The sequence below is a fragment of the Lepisosteus oculatus genome, chromosome 21 (genome assembly GCF_040954835.1).
Source record: "Lepisosteus oculatus isolate fLepOcu1 chromosome 21, fLepOcu1.hap2, whole genome shotgun sequence".
In the NCBI taxonomy this organism is placed as follows: domain Eukaryota; kingdom Metazoa; phylum Chordata; class Actinopteri; order Semionotiformes; family Lepisosteidae; genus Lepisosteus; species Lepisosteus oculatus.
Window position 1 is genome coordinate 12,959,822 of NC_090716.1, and position 19,798 is coordinate 12,979,619.

The window sequence follows — 19,798 nt, forward strand, 5'->3', positions numbered from 1 at the left end:
TTGATGAAATGCGCATAAAAACGCCTTTAAGAAATGCATTGTTTTCTAAGAGCCGCTTTAGGGCATTGTGTTACTCAATCTCTGTTTGGGTTACGGTCTCTTGTGTCAGGAATTCTTTAACCTGTGAAAATGCATGGCGGATTTGAGTCGTTCATTTGTACTTGCAGATCTAAATTGACCCAGTGTGGATTTCCAAACTAATTCAGTTATGCTTCTTACAATCATGTTAAATTCATATTAAAAAATCACTTGTGTGTTTTAAATGTGCGTGGATTTACATTGTGCTTCAGTAACTTGTATCAAGTGTTGTGCTTTAGTAACTTGAATAAAGTGTTGCCCAGAGCATCAATAAAGACCCGACAGAAGAGCAATCCATATACGGTTTTGGATCTATTCCACATACTTTAATCGCGTGTAAACTCAAATTTCCTTATGCATTCTATTCTGCATTTTAGATACAAAGTCCTCAGAGTACAAGCAAAATAACGCTGGTTGAGATTGTGAGGGTACTGTTAATTCCGCGGTAGCAATTTAATCAACCCCACGGCAGACGAAACCATTGTTTGTAAAGGAAATCAAAGCTCACTGCATGATACTCTCTTTACTACGGTAGTCCTTTAGTATTTTATCATAAACCACGCACACTGTTAGTAATGAAGGGATTTTTGCAAAGCCAAAAAAGTATACCGTAGCATTCCAGGCCTCAATACAGCAAGGCTCCAAATTTCACAAAATGACCCGTTTTACTCTGAAAGGTTGCACTACACCCGGGCAGTGTTTGGTAGGTGTCATAGCCTGCTCGTTATGTAAACTTTTTAATTGTCAGGATTTCTTCAATCTTTCCAGAACTTAACTGTGGTTCCACGTGAAATGCTGAACTGGCAGCTGTTTTCCCAGTGTTGACCACTCTCCTGCCAGCACCGAGGAGCTGGGCGCTCGCTTTCACTCAATGAATTATTACTACAAGTGTTCGCTGGTGACTTGAATCTGTGCTGTTGACCGGCTGTAGCGGTGGACTCTGACCTCATCGCTGACATTTCTTATTTTATATACTGTACCTGCGGTGCTGGATTAATACATTTCCCCCAGCACACAAAATGCATCATGGCACCTTTTAATTATATATATTTGTCTCATCTAGATTACGTTTCTCGCTTTCAGTAGGTATTATCATTAACCAGTGTTGTCTACAGCTAATGAATCACTCTGAAACAACGAAAACAAGGTTGTGCGACGGTTTTCTTTAAAGAAAATTAATCTGAGGAAGGAAAGGATTGAAAAGTATTGAATACCCTTTTACAATATCTAATACTTTTTGTGTTGCAGGAAAGAACATAACTTTAACATTAGATATGCATTCAAAAATAAGAAAATCATAAATGACACTGAAACATCTAATTTAGCTATTACAAATATTTAAAAAAATATTTTTTACTTTGTGGGCTTCACATATACAGACTTTTCTGTAGTGATTCAGTTCTGCCTTAGCTATAATCTGTGGTTTGACCTTTCTAGATACATCTCAGTTTTCCACCTCTGGCCAGAGACAAAATGACTTTGTAACCAGCACTGAAGTTTTACTCACATCCATGACAGATCATCCATATTTCCTACATTTTACAAACTTCAAGGCATGAGGATTTTCACATATAACTATTGCAACAATTGTGGTTAATGACTTATTATACTGCCATGTTAAAGCTAAGTTACAGTAATTAAGTTAGGAATGTACCAAACTACTGTATTAGAGATTGCATGTGCTTCTGAAGCCTCAGTTCCAAAAAATGCAAAATGTGTTTGTGTCCTACCTATTTAAAGAACAATGTCAGAAACAGATATAAAATAAAGGATCTATTTGAGTGACTGATTAAAAGCCCTTCAATTACTATTTGTCTCTTGTATCAGTTAAGTAGTGTTACATATGCCAGGCTTAGTATAACTAAACTGAAGAAAATTCTGATTGCACATTTTCTAGTTTTCATATACCCATATGAGGAAAGTTTGCTAAACAATGTCACCAAAGTTGTCCACCCAACTGATATAAGTGCCTAACAGAATATATAACAGTTCAAGCACACAATTAGTCTTGTAATATTCAATTATTCTCAAATAATTCTTTAATACTTTTATAAAAGAAAAATAGTTGCAAAGTTAATAATTGTAACTGTATATTGAATCAGCAAACTCCTGAAGATAGGCACTATTGAACATCTTGGATGTAGAATGCCCATATACTACTTTTATCAGCTTGTCTAAGACAATCGAGATCAATGAATAACTTCCAGTGTTGAAAGAATGTACCTGGAGATAGTGTGATTTGGTTGCTTGTTTGGAAGATAATTTGATGCTGTTTGCGGACTGTGAACAGCTTATTCAGTGCTCTGCTTTGGGCCATTCACCAAGACTAAAGACACTGCAGGAGGCAGGAAGATCAGGGCCCTCAGAGACAACAGCAATCTAATCAGATTGACCTTTTCCTTAATTCAACCTGAAAAATTGTTCTGAACCCACATTTTCATCTTCTATAGGAGTCTACCTGCCACATGTTGACACAAGCGATAAGGGACTGCTTGCACAAATATGGCTCCTGAACACCGTGATCCTGCCTTTAAACAAAACACCATTGCCAGGCTGGTCAGCAGTCATGCTATCTGATCTGCAACACTAGAGCAGTATCACGTTTTGCTATGTTTATAGGTTCCATATTCTTTTGAAGGACTGAGAAAGTAAAAAGGTAAGAGCTACATCTGGTGCTTAAGGTGCCCTCTAAAGGTATTTCGGTAGATTGGAGGAGTGGTGTGTGTATACTTTATGAGCACACAACTGACAGGAGTGGCCTGCACAATGTGTCATGAATGACTTTCGGTTCATACAACTTAACAAAGCATTCGCTGTAATTCATATACTGTATACTGTACCTTGCTTACTGTATTTTGTATATGTTTTGTATCTGTAGCACTCTCTATTGCATTTTTCACTGTTCGCTTCAGTTCATTATTTTACTATGAATCAGGTTGAAGCAAGATATAGTTCAACCAATCGTAATAACAGCAAGAGGGTGATCTGTACTGCGCTGTATTTGACATCTCTCATTTTATGACAGATCAGCATGTTTTTTAGCCTGACGTAGTCAGATCTCAGAAGCAAAGCAAGGGTGTGCTCTGATGACAGGGGGGAGAGAGCCCAGAGAGCCTCCAAGAAAAAGCATCTAAAAAAAGTGGCGGCTGGAAATTCTTCTTGTAAACGGTTGGTGGACCAGTAGGTGTTACATTCCTCTGCAAAACCAAGTCCCCACTATGGGGGTGTCATCCTTTGAATAAGCCTGAGGTCCTGATAATCTTATTAAAAGGTTGTGACCCTGGTATACTGGCTGCTTTCCACTTCAGGTTTACCATCTAGCCTCAGTTAATTCAATTGCTAAAGCACTTTTTCACTTCTATATCTTATCTGTTGTTTTATCCTGCGGGGCGCTGCACCTCAGTAGTTGAAGTGTCTCCCTCCTCTGCTTTGTGTGAAAGACTTTTAGAATTTTTGAGCCGAGGTGCGTCATCCAAATGCCCACAAATACTGACAAAATGATAAGATACAGATTAAGACTTTTTTAAAGGATACACTTAGATTTGATTTATTTTCCATAAATATTCTACACCCCTTTTATCAGTAACTTGCTGTCTTTGACACAATCATCTCTCGTTTCTTATGTCAGTAAGTCGGTACTTTGTGCATTTCACTGACGAAAATAGTACAATATCGCCATCTTGTGGCAGATTGCAGCAACAACATCAGGGCTGAGTCATTCATACTGCCGGTACATCTAGTTAGTACTGTAGCTCCGCGTGTACTGCAGTATGTACTGTAATTGAAATAATACTTTGATAACAATGTAGTAAGAAAGATTACATGCACGTAGCAAAAATGGTTAGTTCTAAAAGCAAAAGGAGTGATCTTAAGAAAAGGACTTATGCAAGTAAGGATTTAGGCACGAATGTGGACAAAGTTCTCATTCAGAAGATGTGGGGAAGCGGTAAAAAAGATGTTAGGATGCAGTAAGACTCGCAGAAGTGGAATCGACCCCAGTTACATCAGGTTAACATAACGCACTGGTCTAATATAGCGTCAGCGCTAGTGCTGGTGGGTCGCGCTTCACGAAAAGGACACTGATGCTGTATAATGAGATCAAAGAAGGGTAAGAAAGTTAACTCCCGACCTCAACGGAATGTCTTACGAAAACATGTTTAAGAAACGTCATCTCTTTAACCAACGACTAGCATGGTGAAACGCATATTTATTTACTGATGTGTTTAACGTATCTTGACACTTTTATGCTTTTCTTTCCCTTAAATTGACAGTTAATCCGTTGAGATTATATCACCTAATTTTCAGAACGAAATACGACAGTAAAATTTAAACCACATTACATGTAAGATCGTTCCAGAAGATGGCGATAATAACCCATTAAAACGCGTGCGGAGTCTCACTGCACAGGGATTGTAATGACAACTGCTTTCCTTCCTGTACTACAATTCTAAATTCATTAGCTAAGAAGAAAAAACTTTGTTCTCCAAACATTCAATACATTTTGAATTACACAATTATACAATACCCGCGGCACTTCTTCTCGACCGATTTTTGGTTTGTACAGTATTTTCATTCATTAAAAATCAAATTAAAAATAGAAAAATCAAGTGTAACCAGAACGCAGGACTATTTTCCCTTTGGACCCCTCAGATATTTTCTACTTTAGAAATTCTTGAGAAACTTTTCCTACCACTAGTGTCTGATTTACAAAGGCTCTTACAGCATCCCCGTAATAATAATCCTGTGCTGGTAACTAGCCGCCGCTGTGTATTCGTGTCTCAAGTTAAAGACAGACTTCAGAGCCTCTATGATTTACATTCAGGAACGGGTCATGATTAACTCCAGTGCTATGAGTTTTCACCTCCTTATCCCAAGGGGAAGTAAAACCTAAGAAAAGAGTGAACCAAATCCTCAGATTAGGGCTGGGAATCAGAGCACTATCCAATATAAAATTACATTAGGTGTAAAAATGAAAAACTGTCTCTTGAAAAGAATACTTCTTGCTGCCTCAGCTTTTTAAAGTATTTGCAGGGCCATATTGTTTACAGGCAGATTAGAATGTGCAGAAAAGCTTCCATTAACAGCTCTGAGCAGTGTAAAATTGACTTTTTGCTTGTTGCTCATGGGTATTTTTAAATATTCTGACAGTCAGACACTGAAAGGACTGAAGGAGTCTTGACTTTATAATTCATGCCACAAATGGAACACAGTAAATTTAGCACAAAAAAACTTGGCACAGTTTTGTAAAGGTGATCATGAACAAACTGTACAGTCTATCCTACAGCCAATGGAATTCGAAGAAGTACAGAAGACAGAGCGAATTTTAAGTTAAATGACAAGATATTTATGTGTTGTGAGAAATAGGTGCTTGATCACATCTATTTAACTCGGTGTCTAATTTTTATCAGCAAAATGCATTACAAATACAGTGAATGTTGTTTTAGAAAAAGATTTAGAACACATTATTTTTGATTATGTAAATATTGTAATATCTGTATTTTTTTCATTGACAGTCTCATTCTAATAATATGCATGAACTGCTTTTGAATGTGAATTCATTGCTTAAACACCTGCAAATTTTAGTTGTATGAACATCATTTATTAAATTGTTTTTAGAAATGGTTTTCTCGATTAGCGTTATCACAATTTGATAGATGGGTGAAACGTAAACAGGTTTGTTATGCTCTTTATTTCCTCAGTCCTGGGGATTTTTGGGCCGGGGATTAACCCAGATTGCCCAGGTTTCACGGTGCTGCCAGCCTTTAGGGGCTGGCCGAGATTCTCCCGGAGAATCAGGGCGTATGTGCTTGACATTAGGCTGCCAATGTTTGGTGATGTATCTGGGTAGGGATCCAAGATCCTGGATTTCACTTACAGTGAAACTCTACCTCTCTCAACCTTCAGCCAAAGGTCTGGTCACACACTGTTGTCCAAGAGTTCCAATAATAGAACCCAGGCTGTCACAAAGACTTGACTGGTCTATCTGCTGTGCCTGTTTCGGTACTAGACTTATTTACTCCCAGTTCTGCTAACAACCAGAGATACTGCAGACACAGCCCATTTAATTGCAGTGAACAAATTTCAACACTGCATCGTAAATAGTCTGCGTAACTCAAAAATGGCAAGTTGTAAACACAGAAGTCATATAATTAAGATGCAAGCATAACTAGAAGTTCACTCCTATGGTAAACTGTTAATATCAAGCAGCCTCCACTGCAAAAGATAACCAATATGCTTTTTGTATCTCTTTTCAACAAGGAGTTTTCCCCCTTAATACTGGGGGAGCAGTAATTTGTTATACAGTGTACTGAAAATGAGCATTGACCTTTAAAAACCACAGACCACATAAATGCTGAGATAACTGGTCCCTTTTAGACTTTGAATCTAGTGGATACTTGGTAGATTTTTAACTACTTACTGGAGGGGCACTCTTCTACAGTTGTAGTCATGCAGGGGTAATTGTAACTTTTACAGAAGCAAATGCCCCAGTCTTTCCCCAGCTCAATCTAGGTTCCAATCAGCCACATGTGGTATCTCATGGACCTACAGTAGCCCTGACAGACTGTAGGCTCAATCAGTAGGATGAATGGCAGCTGCTTCCTTCTGTGTGTGACTCGGTTGTTGTTGTATGGACTGTATGGCCAATGTTGGAATGAGAAGGCTGCCAATGTAAAGCCTAATGGACTACTGTACAGAAAGACATGAGAGATGCCCAGAAATGTGTAAATTCAATTGTTGCAATTAATTAGGAGAGTTAGGTTATGCAGCCGAAATTGAAACCATGAAAATGACTTCCTCCAAGGACTGCTAAGGAATACTGTTTGTACTGTATCTCAAACAAAAGGAGTTATTACCTAAGAAGGATACTTGTACATGCCAGTGCCTGTCAGAAGCTTTGATTGGCTCTTGGCTGGGGTAGAACCATGATTGTCACACCCACTCTTTCCTTAAGTTCCCTGTAACTAAACGCTAGGCTAAAAACTCAATAAACCAATCTATACTCTTCTGTCTTACCTCATGCGGCAAATTTAGCAGTTTTTATTGGCCAAAGACCTCACTCCATTCAGTTAGTGATAAAATGATCATCAAGTTTGGTCATAAATTTGCTTATTTAAAATATTAAGATCAGATTGATATATTTAGACCTGATTTGTCTCCTGATTAGACCTGAAAAAAAAAACAGTTCTTTTCTGATGCTTAAATTTTGAAATGCATTTAAAATCAATTTTGTCACTTTTTCAGCATGTTTCCATGGGCTATCATATACAGGTACCTATGAAGTGTAAGTGTTGGAGGTATATTAATAGTTTTGTGATGAAATGACAACTATTTGCTACTGGGTAAATTCAAGTCTGCACAAGCATGCTTCCGATGACCTAGAGCTTCACAGCTGGTGGCCTTTGTGCAGGAACTTGACCTTAAGACTTAACTACAGCTGGTCTTGAACTTGAATGCCTGTGATTCAGTTGGCCAGCCAGGTACCCGGCCTCGTGCTTGATAGCTATATCATTAAGAAGGAGCATTGTGACAAGGATGAATTCCTGCAGCCTTATCCAATGACTTTCTCCCTGCCAGAGGTATGTTAAGCATTAGAGGGCTGACCTACTATATAGAGTCGAGGTCTCAGGGATCTGATCCTACAGACATTTTAACAGCTACTGGGTACATAGATCAATTCTACTCTTTATGATTTACAACAGTGTTTTTGTTTTTTTTAGAGGAGCAGCAACTGTTGTCTTTTTCCTTTCAGTTTTTAAGGTTCTAAGATAAGAGTACACACAAGGACTCATCAATACTGTTTGTAGCATGCAGAATTTACTACATGGTTCCCATGGTGACTTAAAACCGCAAAGCAAATCCAGGGAAAGTCCAGCCGATGAAAGTTACACTGTTTTAGTGGTTTGGTTGTTTTTTTCATTCTTGGACAACTTTCTCTCAATCATCCTTCTTAAAGTAAAAACTATCAATTTGTTTAAAACATCTTCTGAGTTTAATCAGTAAGTAAATACACAACTGACAATACATTCTTTCACTTTGGTAAATGGTGCTCTACAATTGTAAAATCTTTATCTAGAATCTATAATAACAGACATCTTCAGAGACAGAACTGCTGTTACCCTTTCCAAATTCATGTTTTTTAGTCTTAATTAGATATACCCACATTGTACCACAATGTAAAAAATGTACAAATGTGCACTGATAGTAAAGTTCTTCAGTGTAGTTCCTCACAAGTCCTAAGCAAGAAATTTGAAACAGAGAGCTAGGGAATTTCCAGACTCTCAAAGGGAATGTCGTGGCACATGCAAGTATCTGCAGCGTAAGGCTACCAGCTGTTTCCTGGGTGGGTTTAGAGGCAGGTGGTCATCATCTCCCTGAGGGCCTCAAGAAGTACAAGAACGCAAAGGCCCTTCCAGCGCAGAGGCCTGCGAGTCACTGATGCAACAAGAGCACAAGCTGCTCTCCTACCCTTGAGCTGTTCAGCAGTTATTCATGACACTTTCATGTACTATTAGAAACTGCACCCATGTGCTCCATAGGCACTGCTAGGGTCATTTTAGGATACCTAGGAGACTTGTAAAACATGAACGATTGATGCTCTCTGGGAATCAAACAACACTTAGTCCGTCTAATAGCTATTTAGGATACACTTTTTACACAGAACATTCAATAACGCAACTGCCAAAATGTTTGATACCAGAGTACTACGTCTACATGCTACAAAGGTTTAGTTCCATGCAGCGCCTTGCAAAACTATTCAGATCCTGTGAAATTCCATTATCTGAAATTGCAAAATAATGCCTACTCATTTTCTACACTTAATATTTTATTCAAAAGCTAAATGCTCGGACTGTAGACTTCTACGGCCAAAATACGTTTTATAGTATATGTCAACTAAAAAACGAAAAGACAAAAAAAGTGTTGACTACATAAGTATTTAGACTCACAATTTCAATATTTGGTGGAAGTACCTTTGACAGTAATTACAGCCACAAGTCTTTTTAGGGAAGTCTTTACCATCACAGTTTTTGCATGTTGTTCTGGTAGATTTGATCTAACTCTCTTGAGTTGCTTACAAATGGACAGCAGTTTTTTTTCAAGACTTTCCACAGATATCCAATAGAACTGGGACACTCAAACACATTGACTTTCTCATTCTTGAGCCACTCAAGTGTAGTTCTGACTTTGAGTTTTAGATCATTGTCCTGCTAAAAGGTGAATGTTTGCTCCAGTTTTAAGTCTTTATATTCAATTCCTCTAGCATTTGTCTGTACTTTACTTTGTCCATTTTCTCCTGAGTTTTAATGGTCTCAGTTTCTGCTGAAGTGAAATTGTCCCATTACCCTAACCCTAAATAGAGAAGTTAAGATATTCTTTGTCTCTTTCTCACCTCCTCATCTACTATCCTTAATACCTTTGTTAACTATATAACAATTATAAAATAAAATAATCATAATAATTCTGGCCAGTCAGGAGCCCCTGATCAATCTGGGTCTCTTGGCTACAGCCTATGCCAGGCTGTTCGTTAATCTGCCCCAGAGAGCATGAATACTTTGGCAAAGCAATGTATATTATCTGGATTCTGTTAGAGATGGCACAAGTTGCCTGTAGGATTTCACATGTCAAAATACAGTACTCACCCATGATATTTCATTATTCTAGAAAAAGAAGCATAACCTTGTTCACAAACAAAACCCAACAATAACACCACTGTATTAGTCTTACTAGGACTGCAACTGGATAAAACATTATATAACTTAATATAATTATTGTTGTTAATGAGTCAGTTGGCTGACATATACTGTACCCCCATATTGTTTAAATTGTAATTAAAATGCGGTAGTTTCAGCATTCGAAATGGAAGCCATTTGTGCAGTTCTGACGTCTACGGCTTTGCCGAAGGGAATTAAATTGAAGTTACACTCGTTCAACTTGTTGGTGAAAGAGCACCAGGTGAAGCAGAGACGCAGATATCAGACTTCTAAAATCGTTTTACAAGTGTAAGTGTTCAATCTGGTTTTGGCACAGTTTCGCGTGGTTACATATACTTAAAATACCAAAATGCAAAGTAACTTCATATCTTGTCATTTAAATATTCGAGATCAGAAAATTGATGTAGGAGTTTGAATCGGGGTTATATTTTTCTTTCACACAAACAAACAGTACTGTTGTGTAGTTTACCCAGCCGAAGCACGTTAGGCAGTTATACTCCACATGACTCACTGATTCGCTGTTTGGTCGCATTTATTGAATAAATTGACAAATGTATGACTTGTGCTTTGCGACTGGTACCTGTTTACTTATTTGAAATACTCGAGCACCTCCCTTAAGCGCATCTTCTCCCCCGTCCCAGACTGCGTGGCCACGTTTGTTGAGTCTTGATTACCCGAGGAAGGAAAACTTGAAACGAAGCTCCTAGTGGGTCAAAACTGATTGTGCACTCTGTAAATCAGTCGAGTAAACTAACACTAACACATGATCCAAACCATGGGTCGTAAATGTACCTCTAGATGTAAATGCAGTATTTAAAGAACTGCTAATTTATGTTTCCTTTTCTGAAAATCGGAGAACTGTCCTGAGGTGCATACTGGTAAATCGCTCGCTGAAACATCAAAAAGATTAATATCTCGCTTGGGCTTTCTGAGTATTGCACATATACTGTAAAATAAGTACCTTAGAATACAATATGAAGACCTAATAATATGTATACATTACAATAACTATAACTTCGAAAGTAAACAATAATTCATACAAAGAAACATAATGTGTTGCAAGTACTGAGAGAAACGACACTAACAAGCGTGTTTTACTGCCGTGTCGTTTCTGCATTTTGGCTTCACCTAGCTGTGAGAATGCTTTCCTAAAAATAGACTAGCTCTCCCAAAGAAAGACATTGGGCTAGCTAGCGCAAGCCGAAGGAGCTGTCTGGTTTTAGCACTGTGTCCAGACAATAGCTGTTGATACTGTTTAGGTCGCACGTAAATGTAATTCCCACCCTGGTACGTTTCAATTCCTGTTCTGTAGCTGGCAGGTTAAAGGAGATAAGTAGCTTAAAAACTGAGTCTGGTGGAAATAGCCATGAACAACAATTATGCAATTGACATCCATCGACGAAAACTTCCATCGCCTTTATGCAATTTTCCACTGTGCACGATCCTTGCGGAGGAGACAGTCAAGGTTGAACGGGTTTGATTTAAAAGGGTCTGGCCAGATGTAAATCTCTTTTTAAAGTAGTTTAGCTCCTGACTAAAGACGACATCATACCCTGTGCTTTACTGTTACTTTGTTCCAGAATTGCGGCTTTTCAGCATCTTTTCGACTATTGTATGCGCAACAATCTAAAACTGTAACTGTTCCTCATATCTACCGTATATGCTGCTCACGTTTAGTCGGTAATTCCTCTCAAGAAATGCCTAATATCTGCGTATCTACTTTCTTGTGAATTTGTCATGATTACCGTACATATTCAGAGATAGTGCGATAATCATACAAAACGTGTCATGATGTGTAACTTTTCTTACCATGGGATGTAAGCAAGCATTAAACTAATTTTTGAACATGACATTTCTGTCGTTTTTTTTCCGCAATCATTGATCCCTAGACTATGCGCATCTAATCATTCAAAATACGAATTAATGAAAGAGTATTAATGGATACGTTTAAGATAGTTTAACCTACAAAGTACTACTGTTAAACCTAGTAATACCGCCAATCATGTAATATGTTTAATACATCCAATAAAAAGATTTATTAACATTGACAACTGTCGGCACATTCTGATATAGGAACAAGTAGTAGGTTTATTCCATGCTGAAAAAAAGAAGAAAGAGAACACAACGTTTCGGCCGTGGAGCCTTCTTCAGGTGTGTTTATTAACATCAGCGGCTACAAAGACAGCGGATGAGTAGGATTAGGGTGGCAGAAAAAAACAACCGCTAACTAAAAAAGTATGGCAATCATACTTTTAGCATTTCGTTTATTAATTATATTATCAAAATATTGGGTTTCTAATTATTGACTAAACGTGTTTACTTACTCGTGATCAATACTGGTAACTGGAGTTTTCGACCAATACAATTTTCATGCAGGCAGTAGTACAACTACATTGATGTTGCATAGAATTTTTAAGATGAGAAATTCTTTGATAGAATTTAAGATTTTAGGATGTCTACGTTTTATTGCTATCCAGTTTTAACTACATATTGTACTCCTTGAGATCAGGATCTTTGTCACTTTTCTCTTTCTGCAACACGATAACCATCAAAATGCGCTCTGTTGTGCTGCTACTCAGTAGGTGAAGCTAAGCACAAATAATGACTTTTCCGATCGACGCAGAAGTAAGAATATTACTTATTCCAAACACGGATATTAATTTCAAATCGTTTAAGGTGATAAAGGGTATCAATCGTGAAAATATCAACAAAAGCCAGAAACTACATTCCACTTTCACCGGAATTCATTTCAATTGGCATCCCTCTTACATTCCCCACTATGTTTTTGTTTTAATTTGAAATAGGGGATTCCGATTATTACTGCGGCATTTCCATGCCGGTCTCAGTGTGGAGGACAAAAACAAAATACCACAGACTGCAGATGTGTTGCAAATCCCAGTTCAAGCAGATCGAAATGACACGCGAAGGGCTGGGGGTGGCGGGTGTTCCGCGGTGACCAAGACTTCGCTCTCAATCACGTTCCGCGCCCGACTTACTGGCCCGCGTGCGTTAACCTGCTTCTTAAAATCTGCAAAGCGCCGTGTCCAAAGCGCGTTCTCTGCTCCCCTTGTGAAGAGCAGCCTGGAGTTACGTCAGACACTGGGGGGAAAAGTGCAGGCGAGCAAAGAAGTGAGGAGCTATTTGTAGGCATTGCGTCCGAACCCGGGTTAGACTGCTCACTGCTCCACGATCAATGCAATTAAAAACCATAACTTTACACTTAACAGCATGTGGTAAGTCACCCTTTTCTTGGGAATTTCAGCAGTGGGGTGTAGCTTCTTTTTTCACTTGACAGGGTTTCAGTTGTTGGCATAAATGCGCATGCATAACAGATGCATACTACTAACTTTTTGTGCTGTTAATACTAAATGAACCAATTATATTTTTTAACTCATAGATTTTTTTCTTCATTACATTTTTATGTCAAAACAATATGCCTCACACTCGAAATAGGAATCCTAGTCCCATCCCAGAAGTAACATGGGACTCGGGTCTGAAGGAAATGAACGAAACGTGGAAGGGAGCTATTGCCTGTCTCGGTGTCGCAGTGTTCTTCGTAATGACCATTGGGATCATTTATTGGCAAGTGGTGGATCAGCCACACAAGAACTGGATTCTCAAGGGCGGTTTCAGCGGACTCATCTGGGAGAGACGGACCCACTCTCTTATCATACAGACACTCGCGGAGGATAAGACCTTTGCGGAGATCGACGTCGGAAACTTCCCGGACTCCGATGTGCCGTTTGTGAAAAACCTGTGCTGGCTGAACAAGACCGAGTTCTGTTACACGTGGGATGCCATCGCAGATCTGAAGATCTCCTTCGAATCCGATTACGCAGCAGCATCAGAATGCTACAGCATAAACTGGACGCCTCTGAATTGCCAAGTGGAACTCAAGGTAAAGTCACAATCGCGCAGATATCATTAGTCCAGTCAAAAAGAGGCAGGTTACCGGTGACTGTTGCCTCAATGTTTACGGCCACTTCAAAATAAAGAAATTAGTCATCGGTTATCATCTCTGTGTTTTCGATTTTTATTAGATTTCCGTGCATATTCTTTATTCACATGATCGTTGTTGTTGCTGCTGTTAATAATTTTATGATTGAAGTGTTCAGTTGATTTTAAGTCAGTAACTTGTGATACGCGAAATCGATCCGTGCTTGTCACGTCATTCGTCATTTACGTATATGTAAAATATGCTTTTTTTAATTAGTTTTTTTTATTTTTAAGTGTTTTTTCCGCATAGGCAATTTTGGTTTAAAAAATACCTATACAGACAACAGTTATCATTGTTGCATTTTACGACAGCTCCCTTTTATGAAACTAATAAAAAGATTGATACTTTTATGGCGACAACAATGCTTATAACTCTCAATTAAGTAACAAGTTAAATCATTTTCTAGAAACAAAGTACATAACCTAGCCCACTGACGTTAATTATTTAAGAGTTTTAGCAGAAATCTGAATTGCCTGATTATTAAACAAGGAGTAGCTATTGTCTGGAAGGAAAAAAAACTGCAAGGAATTAGGATTTTATTAATTAATCCCACAGTTGCGTAGTGTCGAATAATGTTTGTCATGTGCTGTTTTAAACCCCAAATTTACTGTTTGTTGGGATTATTCTTTTGGATACTGTTTACCAGGATGGATATATAAATTAAATGAACAATTTGGTGGAATTAAAGTGGGAAAAGAAAATATAATGCATGCAAGATGCATGGGTATTGGAACAAAGACATTTTCGAAATGTGCCCTACTTCATAAAAGTTCCCCAATTTTGAAAATTAAATATAATGAATAAAAAACATTTTCCGCGTGCGCGCATATATATGCATGAGTATATATACACATATTTCTGTGTTGTATATTTTTATGTTTACCAGACGTTTGTGTTGACGATCATTAACACATTTTCAGCCTGGGAACACTTGCAGTTTGAATGTTTAAAGCCAAGAGAAATAGCAAATTACCTTGTGAGTTCCAGGGGTACAATACAACACAGTGAATAAGTCCCTCTTAAATTGCAGCAGTTCAGGATAACTGTCTTGCCATAAAAACAAAATTCTAAGACTGATTTTACGACGTGAAATAACAATCGCAAAAGTGAAAAGAAGATGCACTAGAAGCAGGACGTTAAAAGCATCTTACAGTTGTCTGTAAACTCAAGCATGTGTGAGTATTTTACGAGATTTTGAGGAGAAACGACCAAGATCTAATAATATTTTGAAAATAGAGAATTCCTTTTAAAATTATTTGTTTTTACAGTGTTACAACACGTAAATGCTACTTAGTGGTTAAGTAGATTTGCAAAGTCTTGTCCTTGAGTTTCTGTTGGATAGGAAGAGGAGTGACATAGCACGTATTTGTTTTATTCATTTCTCTTTAAAAACATCAGACAGGAAAAAGTTATTTTTTCTGTTTATGATTACTTGCTTAGGTTACATCTTCGGAAATGTGGTCAGTGGTTCCTCTGCTGTCCGAGATGGAACCGAGTGGTTGAATCACTTGTTCCATTTTAATATGAAGACCGACAAAGGAAAATGTAGAACACAAAACATTTATTTCATTGTTTTAATCTACTACATTCAAAGTGCGGAGGTTTAAAATAAAAGCTTTTGGGAAAACAATGTGCAACGTTACTCTGCGTCCCGAATTGACCTTCATGATAATGATATACTGTAGGCCTATTTTGAAATTTCCCAGCTGAATTATTAAAATAATAGTCTCTAAACAAAACAAAGCGTCAGCATTATTCACCTTCCAAGAGAGACAAAATCATGATCGAAAGTACTTATCCTATTTACTTAATCCTTCACCCGCACTCCCCGTTTATTCTCCAGACTGCTCTGGATCTAAAGCTCATTTACTTTGGAATATTATTAGTCGATTTAGTATTTTATTGCGTGTTTTTTTCTCCAGTTGCAGACTCCTATTTTGAATTTTATTTTCTAAACTAAAACGTGGTGTAGGCGAGGCTGGATGGTCTTGAAAGTTCAGTGTAGTAACAATGGCAAATAGATTGGCTCAATATTTTCAGATTCAAGCTCTAAAGTTCAACTAACAGCTTCATACATTCAAAAGATTTTTCACGTAATGTGAAAATTGAATTTGTGTCAATGGCAGCTGTATGATAGTCATACTGTACATTTTGCTTAATGTAATTTAAATATTGTCTTGGAATTAATATTCTGCTTACCTTACACCCAGTATTGTCTTGTATAGCTTTGTTTTCAATAGGCAAGTGAACTGGTATAATTGTTTTTAAAAAGAAAAAGTGTCATTCACTAGTCTTCTGTGGATTGATGCAGTTATGTGCTATTTTCTTTCTGGTGTTTTCAATCTTGATGCTTGATCTTCCCTGGGTTTCTCAGCTCAAATTAGTGTTTGTGAACTGGCTGTCAGAGGAACGTTTTAAAGCTTCTGTTTTTGATCCCTGCAAACTTGATTTTGTAAATATCCTGATGTTATAAAGTGATGTTTACGCAAAATTGTAAATGCTGTCTATGGAGATGGGTCCTCTAAGGTCTCTATATCGCGATGATTGATCAGGCTTTTATTAGTTTAATGATGGTAATTTCCCATTGTTGTGTTAAATTCAGAAACAAGCTGTTGATTCCATTTTGAGCTACATGGAAGGATTTATTTCCCCAGTCAATGTTCTTTGTCTTGTGTGAACGGGTTTAGAGACTTTTTTCTCACCTATATAAATGCCTTTGGTGCCACTTGCTATCGTCTCTTACTAAAACATGAGAGGAAACTATCGTGAGCCATCTCTGCTTGCTCTTTGTAAAGTTCATTTTTAAATCACACTGTGGAGTGAGCACTGAAAGAAGAGGAAATATGTTACTGTACATATATACATAGTACCATCATTATGACATAATCTCGCTGTGATCAGGTTAATTCATTGATTTAACTGCAAATAATACAAATGTTATGTAAAATATTTTGTTTCATTTCACTAAGTTCATAGTACAGTTATTCTTTCAATAATCAAAATTTAATGTAACCCCATATAATCGTTAACCTTAGCGACACATCATTAAGGATATCTACTATTTTACTGCAGCCTAGTTATTGTAATTGCATGCGTCAAGCATGAGATGTCTTGGCATCAGTTTGCCAATAAATTACAGAACATGTGCTCTATTGATTCTGTATCACTCTGTTTCAGGACTGCTTTTCCATGGCAAATATTTCCTGGTATGGTGGAGCAAGTGTTCATGCACAGAACTGGCCAATTAACAATGTGAATGTTTCATTGCAACCATTCATTGTGAGTAACCTGAGAGACAACCCCACAGGTTATGGATCAGTCTTAGAACGATACTTCCTAGGATCAACAGGTAAGTCATTCTGCAAGCTAACCTGCTTGATTGCCAAGGTCTGTGTTCAGTTGTCTCGTTTATCAGTCTTCATCTGCAAGTGCAAATAAGTCCATGTTGACATGGAAAAAAGAGTAAAAATACATTTTGCCTTCAGCCTAGAATACTGCAGCCCATCATGAGTACTAAGTAGCAAATAACAATTGATCATGCAATCAAGATTTAGAAACTCTGTGTCCATAAAGTTTGGTTTTACAAACAAAATTGCAAACTATACAAGCAAAAGGCAGTACTCCAGGGAGGTTGATGTGGATGTTAGTTGCAAAGAAAATGTGTCTAAATACAGCTGTAGTTCAATTATTGGCTACGTTGTACCTGGGATACCCAGTACCTTTACAGCTATTGCCCGACTGCCACTGAATAAATTATAAGTTCTGTGTGGAATAAGAAGTTCTCCGTGGCAAAGTATTGTGAAGGGAGCTGTTGCACAAAAGGGATTGATTGATTGTTGATTGTTTTTAAGTGAAGTATAATATATTGGCTTGTACAGTATGTCAGTTTACACATGAATTAATTTCTTTTTCCTTCTAGAATACTTTTGCCCCTGGCATTTCTCTAAGATTAATCAGCGAAAGCTTTTCAATAGGATTTGCAGAAACATTAAAAGGGGTATTTTCAGTACTTCTGCTGTTAATATACTGTAAGAGTCGGTTTTGTGTATTCTAAACCAACAACGTGCAAAGAAAATATGATAACAAGCAGAATATTTTTTATAAAAGATCTTTTCAAATGATATTTCTGTTTACACCAGTCATACATTTTTTTTCCTAAATAGCACATCAAAGATATTTCAAGAATAATATTGCCATTCAATATTTTCAATGTACTTCATCCAAATATCCCTGTGCAGTCAAAAGTACAAAGTATATGAACTATAAACTGATCATGTTCAAGGTTTAGACTGCTGGTAAGCCTTGAACTGCAACAGATGATTCACCCGGGACATTGCTCATTGCAATTCGACAGTATGTGCACACAGTATCTTGCATATTGCATACAAGTGGTATGCATACCACTCTTCTGAGGTCTTTCTGTGACTAAGCATTTTTCTTTCACAGTATTTTTCAGATCCACAGGGCGTATGCTATTCTTGTGATCTAAATGCAGTGGAATAAGTAAAAGTTAATTTCTTGACCCGAAATCCAACACGCACAGGCCAAGCGTTTTTCAGTAATGAAAGAATAAAAGTAACAAGTGCTTCCATGCTGAGAGTTTTGTATTTAGATACAGGGCTCTGAGTATTCAATACCCCACACTCGATAAGGACATGGTACAAGACACAGCAAGACAACACAATTCTTTCGCAAACAGTGAAAAAGTGCTCATGATAAACCATAACCTACAGTATCTCTGGCTAAACACTGAGGAGAACACCCCAACAAGAAGATTGAACTCAACTTTACATGTAAACATTTTAAAACTTTCAAAGAATTTTGTAAATAAAAAGATCTTTTGCAGTTTTGAATATGTCTTGTCTTAAAACTTTATTGGCCACTTTATTTATTTTTGTTAAAATCTTGATACTTTAAATGTTTTACATGAATAATGCTATTCTTTTTGTGTGACAAGTATTTGTTTCAATATTTTATGTGCAAATTTAATTTATTGTTACAATTGTTCACGTGTTCCTGTTCATCCACAGCATGTAAAAGACTTATTAGCCTGCACAACATAACTAAAGCTTTTGACTGAGTGATTAAAAGTTCTAGTTTACACCACGGACACATAAGCCATCTGTGCAGATTGCAGAACTTTCCATTCTACTTGTTTAACCTGCTTAGCAATTCTCAGAGACTCTTTTTGCAAAACATTTTACACACACTTTAAGCTAACTCTAGGCTAAAGCCTGACATATCAATAAATGCTCTTTTTTGTTACATTATTCTTTACATAGTCACATCATTGTAGTATGTACGCTGTTTTTCAGTTAAAATTGAAAACCGTAATCCCTTTATATAAGACATTCGATTAATATAATCATGCATTTTATATAAATATAAGATGAAATAATATTAATTTCTATACCTTATAGCTATATAAGAGACATAGTTTTCTAAATGATTCTGTAACTAGCATATCAGTACATAAAGCATTAACAGATGCCAGTAGTTAATGCATTTAATTCGTCAAGCATCATGATAGCTTCTGGGGACTAAGTGCCCTAGTAGCACTGCAATGTTAGGCATGTGTTGCCTGCGCATCACTTCGGTCTGTGTGTAGCAGTTGGCTTGGTTAGGGTATATCTGCTGGTATTCCTGAGTGAGATCCCTTTTAATGTTCATCTTCAGCCTCCTCTGTGACTGCAACCTAAGCCTTGCCACCCTCAAACAAAGAATCAGAGCTTATGAAATACCCAGCATCATTAGAGTGTGTTTTAAAATAGCTTCAATAAGTGCTACGTCAAGCTATTGCACCAAGGCCAGTGACAAATATATTGAGCTCTATTCTACAGTCCTTCCCTGCTCCTACAAATCAAGCACCAAATGTGTCGCTGCCAGCATTTGAGAGGAAGCTCAACCGGCACAGCGGACCTGTGGACCGTAATCACAGCCCACTGGTTCAAGAATTCTTGAGCACCTCTTTCAAAACTGACTTCTCTCTGTGTGTAAAGTTTAAGAGGAAATT

General features: G+C 37.5%; 1 protein-coding gene across 3 annotated transcripts in view; it reads left to right on the forward strand.

Annotated features, from left to right (window-relative positions):
* The first annotated feature begins 12,763 nt into the window (after positions 1–12,763).
* The window catches only part of LOC102688627 (SITS-binding protein), a 42,316-nt gene continuing 35,281 nt past the window's right edge, over positions 12,764–19,798 (forward strand). Inside the window, exons 1-3 of one of the 3 annotated variants that reach the window (XM_015338048.2) lie at positions 12,765–13,021; positions 13,242–13,686; positions 16,963–17,134. In XM_015338048.2, the coding sequence (XP_015193534.1) occupies positions 13,017–13,021; positions 13,242–13,686; positions 16,963–17,134 (622 nt within the window). In that variant the 5' untranslated portion in view covers positions 12,765–13,016. Of the gene's footprint in view, positions 13,687–16,962; positions 17,135–19,798 lie in introns of all 3 variants that reach the window. The other 2 variants (XM_006642566.3, XM_015338047.2) reach the window with 2 other exon arrangements.